Source organism: Saccoglossus kowalevskii, chromosome 15, assembly GCF_978046115.1.
Source record: "Saccoglossus kowalevskii chromosome 15, keSacKowa6.1, whole genome shotgun sequence".
NCBI lineage: Eukaryota > Metazoa > Hemichordata > Enteropneusta > Harrimaniidae > Saccoglossus > Saccoglossus kowalevskii.
Genome location: NC_140655.1, coordinates 13,481,265 through 13,493,032, shown reverse-complemented (window position 1 = coordinate 13,493,032; position 11,768 = coordinate 13,481,265). Strand labels below are relative to the sequence as shown.

At 35.3% G+C, this 11,768-nt stretch overlaps 1 protein-coding gene across 1 annotated transcript in view; it reads right to left on the bottom strand.

Annotated features, from left to right (window-relative positions):
* Positions 1 to 8,615: 8,615 nt before the first annotated feature.
* Positions 8,616 to 11,768, bottom strand: part of LOC100368721 (phosphoinositide 3-kinase regulatory subunit 4-like) — a 55,981-nt gene continuing 52,828 nt past the window's right edge. Inside the window, exons 27-30 of the mRNA XM_085490470.1 lie at positions 11,363 to 11,488; positions 10,789 to 10,946; positions 10,435 to 10,610; positions 8,616 to 9,608 (exon numbers count right to left, since the gene is read on the bottom strand). Coding sequence (XP_085346596.1) covers positions 9,407 to 9,608; positions 10,435 to 10,610; positions 10,789 to 10,946; positions 11,363 to 11,488 — 662 coding nt within the window. The 3' untranslated portion in view covers positions 8,616 to 9,406. The remainder of the gene's footprint in view (positions 9,609 to 10,434; positions 10,611 to 10,788; positions 10,947 to 11,362; positions 11,489 to 11,768) is intronic.

Here is an 11,768-nt window from a genome sequence, read left to right as displayed (position 1 = left end):
TATGAGAAACCTGTGTACAATGACCACCTGTCTATAGTGACCACTTTTAGGCAGCCCCATAGCATAACATACGATAAACCTGTGTACAATGACCACCTGTCTATAGTGACCACTTTTAGGCAGTCCTATAGCATAACATACGAGAAACCTGTGTGCAAAGACCACCTGTCTATAGTGACCACTTTTAGGTAGTCCCAATGTATAACATATGAGCAACCTGTATATAAAGACAACCTGCCTATAGTGACCACTTTTAGGCAGTCCCATAACATATGAGAAACCTGTGTACAATGACCACCTGTCTATAGTGACCACTTTTAGGCAGTCCCATAGCATAACATACGAGAAACCTGTGTACAAAGACCACCTGTCTATAGTGACCACTTTTAGGTAGTCCCAATGTATAACATATGAACAACCTGTGTATAAAGACCACCAGTCTATAGTGACCACTTTTAGGCAGTCCCATAGCATAACATATGAGAAACCTGTGTACAATGACCACCTGTCTATAGTGACCACTTTTAGGCAGTCCCATAGCATAACATATGAGAAACCTGTATATAAAGACCACCAGTCTATAGTGACCACATTTAGGCAGTCCAATAGCATAACATATGAGAAACCTGTGTACAATGACCACCTGTCTATAGTGACCACTTTTAGGCAGTCCAATAGCATAACATATGAGAAACCTGTATATAAAGACCACCAGTCTATAGTGACCACATTTAGACAGTCTAATAACATAACATATGAGAAACCTGTGTACAAAGACCACCAGTATATAGTGACCACTTTTAGGCAGTCCCATAGCATAACATATGAGAAACCTGTGTACAATGACCACCTGTCTATAGTGACCACTTTTAGGCAGTCCCATAGCATAACATATGAGAAACCTGTATATAAAGACCACCAGTCTATAGTGACCACATTTAGACAGTCTAATAGCATAACATATGAGAAACCTGTGTACAAAGACCACCAGTCTATAGTGACCACATTTAGGCAGTCCAATAGCATAACATATGAGAAACCTGTGTAGAAAGACCACCAGTCTATAGTGACCACTTTTAGGCAGTCCAATAGCATAACATATCAGAAACCTGTGTACAATGACCACCTGTCTATAGTGACCACTTTTAGGCAGCCCCATAGCATAACATACGATAAACCTGTATATAAAGACCACCAGTCTATAGTGACCACATTTAGACAGTCCCAAGATATAACATATGAGCAACCTGTATATAAAGACCACCAGTCTATAGTGACCACTTTTAGGCAGTCCCAGGATATAACATATGAGCAACCTGTATATAAAGACCACCAGTCTATAGTGACCACTTTTAGGCAGTCCCATAGCATAACATATGAGCACCCTGTGTACAAAGACCACCTGTCTATAGTGACCACTTTTAGGCAGTCCAATAGCATAACATATGAGAAACCTGTGTACAATGACCACCCCTCTATAGTGACCACTTTTAGGCAGTCCCAGGACATAACATATAAGCAACCTGTATATAAAGACCACCAGTCTATAGTGACCACTTTTAGGCAGTCCCATAGCATAACATATGAGCACCCTGTGTACAAAGACCACCTGTCTATAGTGACCACTTTTAGGCAGTCCCAGGACATAACATATGAGCAACCTGTATATAAAGACCACCTGTCTATAGTGACCACTTTTAGCCAATCCCAGGACATAACATATGAGAAACCTGTGTACAAAGACCACCAGTCTACAGTGACCACATTTAGGCATCCCCATAGCATAACTTATGAGAAACCTGTGTATATAGACCACTTGTCTATAGTGATCACTTTTAGCCAGTCCCAGGACATAACGTATGAGCAACCTTTGTACAAAGACCACCTGCCTATAGTGACCACTTTTAGCCAGTCCCAGGACATAACATATGAGCAACCATCTCATCATTCACTGGACAAATTTTATTTCCAATGTATGAATTAGCAACGCATAAAATAAATAATCCAACCACCATATAAAGACTCTCGTTACCTCTCTGACCATGCCAATGAAGACTCCCGTTACCTCTCTGACCATGCCAATAAAGACTCTCGTTACCTCTCTGACCATGCCAATGAAGACTCTCGTTACCTCTCTGACCATGCCAATAAAGACTCTCGTTACCTCTCTGACCATGCCAATGAAGACTCCCGTTACCTCTCTGACCATGCCAATAAAGACTCTCGTTACCTCTCTGACCATGCCAATGAAGACTCTCGTTACCTCTCTGACCATGCCAATAAAGACTCTCGTTACCTCTCTTACCATGCCAATGAAGACTCATGTTACCTCTCTGACCATGCCAATGAAGACTCTCATTACCTCTCTGACCATGCCAATAAAGACTCCCGTTACCTCTCTGACCATGCCAATGAAGACTCTCATTACCTCTCTGACCATGCCAATGAAGACTCTTGGGTGGTTGCTTTACACAGGTTTAACTGTACTGTAAATTACTTTTTTCTTAGATTTTTCAACTCAGGGAGAACCATAACATTTGCAGCAGTAAGCGTTACTTTCAGTGTATGATTTGTAAAATCAAATAATGTCATCAAAGTATATCCTGAAAATTATTTGAAGAGAAAATTAAATGATTTACATAATTTTACTGTCACCATTTGCTTATTTGTTAGCTTCTCATTAGTCTTCAATAGGGGATAGATGCACTAAATGGTTTATATAATTTTTTGGCTTTCCGCCAACGTACAAATTTAAAGTACATTGTTTTGCTATTAGAACCAGTAATGAATAAATAATGCTTACCGTGTTTGTTGTAGATTAACATAAAATTATTATTCGCTTTATCTTGATTTTTTAAATTTTTCAGCATGATGAAAATATTTTCTGTTGAATCTACTCTACTGTAAACCCAATTACTGATAAATGATTGCATAGTGATATTGAATTAATGTGAGTTGTGTGAAAGAATTATTTTGCAACATTATTTTGATTTTAAAATAAAAAAAAAGTATTTCTGACTGAATTTTTAGTTTGATTTCTGATGTGTCTGGTATTATATGCATTACAGTCCAAGTAAAAGTGAATTCCTAAACGTTTTTTTTTTTTTTTTTTTTTAAAGTGAGTATTATTGTTTTGAATAATTTCATGGTTTGACCCTGTCTGTGTGTGTATCCAAGTTTGTTCAATCAATTTATTGTCAATTCAATGAAAGTAAGAACCAATGCACATTTAGTTAATCCCTGTTATACATTCTTTCGGGTCCCTTCATCTGTTGTTTTTAGCTTCATTGACCATTGTCTACTGGTTATCAACCATTTTCATTCAAAGTTGGTATTGTTCTGATTGGTTACTGATATATGTAATTCTACCACATAAGGCCGTATTTACTTTACATTCAATTGATATTCATTGATTGAAACTCTCTGGCTTCAATTGTCCCTATTTCATAAATACTACCTTCATTTTTGACAGATCCTGGCATTTAAAGGTCTTTGTAAGTTCCTCTATCAGACTTTTCTACAATTTTCTAACAGACTTGCCTTGTAGCCAGTTTTAGTCAGACTAGAATTCCCTTTGAAATCAACTTGGAAGTCTGTTTTGACAGGATGATATTCATATGAATGAATTCGGAATCACAATGATTTAAAAGCCTATTGCCAATATTTCTTATGCCAGACCTGAATGCAACAATGTTTCAATACCTTTACAGCCATTTTTACTGGCTCTTATAGGACATGACTAGTACACCATGTGGTCACTTATGCATGATCAATGATTTATATGAAAGTACTAGTATCGTGTGATTTTTAGCTCAACTGCCAACTTTGTCAAGTGGAGCTTATCATATGAGTGTCAGTTATCGTCCATGTCAACTTTTTAGCTCCGCTGTAGATTTTGTCGAGCGGAGCATATCATATGAGTGATTGTCAGTTATCGTCCATGTCAACTTTTTAGCTCCGCTGTAGACTTTGTCGAGCGGAGCTTATCATATGAGTGATTGTCAGTTATCGTCCATGTCAACTTTTTAGCTCCGCTGTAGACTTTGTCGAGCGGAGCTTATCATGAGTGATTGTCAGTTATCGTCCATGTCAACTTTTTAGCTCTGCTGTAGACTTTGTCGAGCGGAGCATATCATATGAGTGATTGTCAGTTATCATCCATGTCAACTTTTTAGCTCCGCTGTAGACTTTGTCGAGCGGAGCTTATCATGAGTGATTGTCAGTTATCGTCCATGTCAACTTTTTAGCTCCGCTGTAGACTTTGTCGAGCGGAGCATATCATATGAGTGATTGTCAGTTATCGTCCATGTCAACTTTTTAGCTCCGCTGTAGACTTTGTCGAGTGGAGCTTATCATATGAGTGATTGTCAGTTATCGTCCATGTCAACTTTTTAGCTCCGCTGTAGACTTTGTCGAGTGGAGCTTATCATATGAGTGATTGTCAGTTATCGTCCATGTCAACTTTTTAGCTCCGCTGTAAACTTTGTCGAGCAGAGCTTATCATATGAGTGATTGTCAGTTATCGTCCATGTCAACTTTTTAGCTCCGCTGTAGACTTTGTCGAGCGGAGCTTATCATATGAGTGATTGTCAGTTATCGTCCATGTCAACTTTTTAGCTCCGCTGTAGACTTTGTCGAGCGGAGCTTATCATATGAGTGATTGTCAGTTATCGTCCATGTCAACTTTTTAGCTCCGCTGTAGACTTTGTCGAGCGGAGCTTATCATATGAGTGATTGTCAGTTCTCGTTCATGTCAACTTTTTAGCTCCGCTGTAGACTTTGTCGAGCGGAGCTTATCATATGAGTGATTGTCAGTTATCGTCCATGTCAACTTTTTAGCTCCGCTGTAGACTTTGTCGAGCGGAGATTATCATATGATGTTATGAGTGATTCTCGCGAGGCTGCTTGTTTCTCATTATGGTTATGGGCAATACTAATGCCAAAGGAGAGAACACACCAGATCTCCTAGAAAGTGTACCGTTAACTGCTTTCTTTTGTCATGATCATTAACCAGACTCCCAGTAACTGGCTTTTAGACAGTTTTCAGAGTACTTGGGTTACATATCACAACTGCCAACATTGTGAAAATCGTATTGCAGCACAAATTGTCATTTCCCAACTGGGAATTAAAAGCCATGTTACCCAGACATGGGGTTCATGGAACAGGAGAAAGTAAACCTGTGGATTTTTCCACTCAATGTTTTCCATTTACGAGGTAAGTTTTTACTTCGCTTTTTGACTCCCATGTGCGAAGCACAAAATGGGAGTCTTTGCAGTTAGTATGTCTCTGTGTGTGTGTGTGTCCGACTGTTCCACTGATATCTAAAGAACCACTCATTGGATTTTGATGAAACTTGGTACATAGATGCTCTGAACATATGCGCAGATTTGATTAGTTTTTGGTAAAAATCCGTGCATATTAATTACCTAATTTGCATGATAATTAGCTATTTTTTAGTGGTTCCATGACTGTTCCACTGATATCTAAACAACCACTCATTGGATTTTGATGAAACTTGGTACATAGATGCTCTGAACTAATGCTATGTTTTGATTAGTTTTTGGTAATAATCCGTGGATACTAATTACCTAATTTGCATAATGATTAGTCAATTTTCGGTTTTTCCACTGATATCTCAAGTACTAATCACATTTCAATGAAACTTGGTACATAGATGTCATATGACACTGCACAGACCTGATAGTTTTTATGGTAATATCAGTACATATAATTACCTAATTTGCATAATTCATTAATTTTCAGCTTTTGATATAAGTAGTGAGCATTACATTTCAATGAAACTTGGTACTTACATACTCAAGGACTATGCAGAGATTGATTGTTTCAGATAAATATCTGTGCATATTAATCACCTAATTTGCATAATTAGTTAATTTTCAGCTTTTCCACGGGTATCTCAAGTACTAATCATTGCATTTCAATGAAACTTGGTACATAGATCCTTTAGGACTATGCAGAGACCTGATTAGTTTCAGGGTAAATAATTGTGCATATTAATTACCTAATTTGCATAATTAATTTTCAGCTTTTCTACTGATATCTAAAGTACTAATCGTCACATTTCAATGAATCTAGAATTATGCAGAGACCCAATTAGTTTTTGGTAAATATTTGCATATTAATCACCTAATTTGCATAATTAACCAATTTCCAACCTTCACACTGATATCTTAGGTACTAATCATCACATATCAATGAATGTTTATACATGGATGCTGTAGGACAATAGACCTGGATAATTGTGGGTTAAAATCTGTACATATTAATTACCCAATTTGCATAATTAACCAATTTTAAGCTTTCACACTGATATCTAAAGTACTAATTTCCATTTTAATGAAACTTAGTACAAAGATGCTCTAAGACAATGTACAATCCTAATTAGTTTGGGGTAAAACTCTGTTCATAGTATTTCCCTAATAAGCATAAAAATTCATAATTTTTTGGTTCTAATCACTTTTCAATTAAACTTGGTACATAGAGTTTTTGTTACATTGCGCAGACCTCATTAGTTTTACAATCAAATCTGTTCATGTTAATTTTCTGATTTGCATAATTAGTTTTCAGCTAAGTAATTTCAAATTATATTTAATGTGTCTCCAATACTCTCAGCACATGGGAGTTCTTTCTAAGCTTTCTTTGATTTGACTTTTCACACAATTGTATCAACTTTCCTGCAACTTATTGTTATTCCAATTCATCATTTTAGACTTTCCGACTAAGTTCTGAAACTTTGCAACCACAGTTTTGACTTTTTACACAATTAACTTATCAGTTAACTTCTGTGACTTTCATAATTGTTTGTCTTTCCACTCCAAATTACTTCTATCAAAGTCTAGTAACTTCGCAACCACCTTAATAACTTTCCATGCATCTTTTTCTACTCGAGCTAACATCTGCAACTTTGCAACCAATTATTCATCTTTCCAATGTTTTTGACTTTCCAACTATGTTTGGTAATTTTAAAAATGATTCTTTCGAATTTTCACTAAATTTTCTCAACTTCTGATACTTGGCAACCGATTGTTCATCTTTTCACTCAAAGTTCTGCAACTTTTCAAACACTTTTTCAACATTTTACCCAACTTACAGCTAACCTATTTTTTGTTACTCCATTCAACATTTTTGATTTCCTAAGTTCTGAAATATTTGCAACTACTTTCATGCAATTATATTAACTTTGAAACTAATTGTTCATCTTTCTACTCATTGTTTTTTGACTTTTCATAAAACCTTATCAACTTTCTATAAAAATTCTGCAAATGTGTGTTTACGTTTTACACAGCCTTATCAACTTCTAGCTAACTTTTGCAACCTTGCAATTGATTGTTCGTTTTCTCACTAATTTCGACATTCTAAGTAAGTTCTGCACTTTTTCATCTGTCCACTCAACTTTTCAACAAATTTGCAAACATTTTTTTTTTCTACTTAAAATTTTCGCCTTTCAAACTACATGTATAAGCAATTTTCCAAACACTTTTTCTCTTTCTTTATCAACTTTCCAGCTAGATTTTGCAATTGTTTCCACTAAAAATCACTGACTTTCCAGCAAAATAACTATATGAAATTAAAATAAATAGTAACGACTTTCCATGCAGCTTTTTCTAGTCTAGCTAACTTCTACAACTTTGCAACCAAAGTCTTTTCTCTAAGTTGGTATTTTTTCGATTTGTCACTCAACATTTCAACTAACTTCAGCTACTTTTCAACAGATTGTTTTTTTTCGATGTTCATACAACTTTATCAACTGTCCTGCTAACTTTTGTAACGTTCCAATCAAATTGTCTCATTTTCTTGTTTCAACTTTTGTGCAATTGTTGAAGTTTTTACACAACTGTTTCGGATTTCTTGTCTCTCCATGCATAAAATTCTAGACAATTTGCTCTGAATTGAACTCTAAATTTAGTAAAAGTTAGATAGTGTTATTGCCCCTCTAGAAGAACAACCATTAAATATCAAACCAAGTGTGATATATATGGGTTTCTCCTGGCAATTGCAAACATCCAAATCATCTTTAACTTTGACACAATTTACTTTGCCACCCAAAATAACTTTTCTGACTTTATTGATTACTTTTTCAAAAACTTTTCTTTCTACAAAAGCTACTGTCTCAACTTTGCAACAACTTTATAGACTTTTCAAACTACTTTTAGACTTCACCAATGTTGTTGGAAAAAAGATTGATTTATACTAAGTAAATTTGTGTGTTGAAACGCTAACAATGACATAATGGCTGCATGACAAGCCAGAATCTTATTGTAAAAGCAAAGTTCAATTTTGTAGTAAAGTTGAATATGCAGCATGTTTTCTTCATTTGCTAAGGAGAATCAGACTGTAAATAACAATACATTCATTATATAAAATGGATGTCAGTTTACCATTCCCATCTGGTAGTTTTAAATTTAATATTTTTAATTGTAATTTTGAATTGTATACATATTTGTTGGCTTTGTAATGTCTTGTTCATAGTGTGTGTGAATTTTTTTCCAGATATTGAAAATAAAATGGAAAAATATTGTGGGGGAGGGGGGGGGTTATTGAATATTTATGAAAGGTCTCATTTCTGTTTATTTTGAATATTGATTCATACACATTATTTTCAACATAATACAAGTATGCCACCTTTAATTGGGATCTGTCAAATAAATACATACAATCCATGACATGAAAAAGACTGTGCCATTACAATTATAGTGAACACTATTTACACAGACAAACACATTGTTTTTAATATGCTTCTAATGCACGTGTTTTCCATACTGATGTGAAATTGTAACAATTCTAAATTTAAATGAAGAATAGTATAAATTACTGAACTCTGACAAAACATTTCACTGGTTTATTAAATTTATACAATAGTGAGTGTTTATGTCAAATACAGTAGCACTGATTAGACTTATAGAAAATTGGGTTATTTCTATTATTAAAGGGCCCCAAGCTGTGATTTTTGTCATTTTTTTAAACCATCCAATACTGAGCCAAAACAAATTTTGTAGTACAAACCAAATTTGCACAAGATATTTTATTAAGGATGTTTATGCTATGCATATGGAAACAGCACACAGAAAAATTAATTTGTTTCAACATTATTTTCAAGATATGTACATCATATTGCCTTTAAACCAATATCGTATTTGCTTTTTGGTCAAAATAAGTTGAATGTTAATGATGTTCGTTTACTATAGATGCATTTTTGGGCTTATACATACATTTTTATTGGTTGTGATGATTTCTGCACATTACCAGCTAAGTCAAAGCAAATATAACTAGCAGGAATTAATGCATTGAAAAACTGTCAACAGAAAAGCTGCTTTCTGATTGGTTTGACTTTCACAATCTTGCTTCACATTATTGGTGCAGTGATCATGACATGGTACTGTGTTCTTATTTCCAAACTTTGACAACTCCATCACGAGAACAGGTAGCGATAAAAGCCTGGGATGTCTGGAATACAGTCATATCAGATATGGTATCTCTGTGTCCAGAAGGTACAGGATCCGGTGCTCGTCTGGGTGTATCATCACTGGTCCCTCTCTGTTTGCTGTATGTTTCTTGTATAACTTCAGTACCATCAACTAGTTTGTGTCTGGCAAGTTGAAAATATATTTAGAATCAGTTTATACAGTAGATGAGTGGCTACCCATTGTGTCAACACAGGTGGCGCTATTCAGCACAGACCTGTGTCTTATGACGCATAACTAGCTTCTGAAGGCTAAATATCCATCCGCCACCATTTTACTCAGTGTTTCATCCGCGGAACTATATAAAAGTATTTTTCTTGTTTTGAACATATTCTCTCCTGATTTTTAGCAAGATTTAATCTTTAATGAGTTGATCAATTAAAACAACACACAACACTTATCAGAATGTCTTCAAGTTATTTTATTATTATTAAAATGCACGTAAATTGGGAGGTCAAAGGTCTAATTTTTCTCAATATTGCGTTGACACGCGAATCGCCACAAACCAACCGAATAGCGCCACAATGTGGGAATAGTTCTGACCACTTTTCCCATAGTTCCATGTGTAGTATGTGTCAGATCGGTTGGTTTGCGGCAAAAAAACAAAAATCATATCATGAGCATACACATCACTGCACAACAAATACATGTATTTTATCATTAGTTAGTAGAGTTATGACAATCTCGTCAACTGACAATATTTTCCCACTCATTCATTGTACGAGGGCCACATGTTTATTGCACAGGTGTCGCATAATTATCGCTATTCACAGCCAGCAACCACTGTGAAGAAGATCACTATCATCAATGCGAATTGCTACATCGCAATAAACACCATGATGTTAGAAGGATTGACTTATTAGAAATTTGTATTCAACTTAACCTGTATTTGGTCTGTGTAAATGTGATACTTTAAAAAAAAGGTATAAAGAACATAATGTACAATCTTACTTGTATGAAACAGCTGTTTGATGTAAATGATCGTTGGCAGCCCCAGCGATGATGTAAGAACTTTGTGGGTATGCCAAGTCCCAGAATCTCATTCTCATATCTGATCCAGCTGTCACCAGAAATGGGTTACCATCAGCTAGACTACAATACATTGTATGCACAGAATGGCTGGAGGCCTTTGAATAAACCAATAATCAATTAAATATCAAATAGAATAGCATATCACACCTACAGGATTCAGCTTGTAATATTTCAAACATTTCTAAACTCACACAAATACTGTTACACAAAATGTTATTAGATCAGACTTTTTGAACAACGATAACAACGACAATAAGGACAGATGTAACACACCTGTGTTTGTGAGAGTGCTGGCGTAGTACTAGCCCATAATGTCATCTGTCTTGCACCTGTCTCCATATCCCACATGGATACTTCATTGTTACCTTCTACTGCTGATATAACCCATGACTGATGGAGAGGATGCATCAACAATTGTCGTACTCTGGTGCCTAACAAACAAGAATGGAGAGTTTATCGTTACATGACCCTTGAACCTAGATTGATACAAATAATATAACAAAAACTCTTGTACACTGCATGGTGGCTGACAAACAATAATACAAGCTACAAGTGGCCTGCTGGGTAATAACAGTTGTGCCTTTATTTTTTAAAGGAGCAAAAAACAATGCTGATGTTTACCTTGCACAGTAGCACATTCCCAGATTAATACTGTTTCAGAATGTGTTATTAAACAATTTTGTGTTTCTGATTTCTGTCACTTGGTATTTATGGATGTAGTAGTGTAGAGCTATTTCGGCATATGTTATAAAATCATAATGAACTTTTTATGCATTATAGAATCCATAATATCTTATTATTTTATGCAAATTTCAGAGCTCTATAGCTCGTGAATACCACTACTTACCTGTAGGGTGTGTAAGTGTTGTGATTGGTAATTGAAATCTCATGTCCCAACATACATGAATACCACTACTTGTACCCACAGATAACCAACATCGTTTGTGATCCACTGAGAATGAAGTAATCAAACCTGAAAACAGATTTATCCAAAATAGTTTTTAATATCATAAAATATAACAGACAGATATTAAAGCTGTGAACAGCATCACAGAGATCCATGTCTCAAGATATCTGTTTATTATTTTTTTGTAAAATTAAAGATGTTAAAAAAACCATGAATGTGATTAGTGTTTAATTTTTTTATTTTTCAATGCATACATGTGCATTCAAGAACGATGGTGCACAATATAAGTCACATCTTTAAAATAAGGCTCTTTCAGCTTGTATGCAAATCAGGGTAACTAAACCAT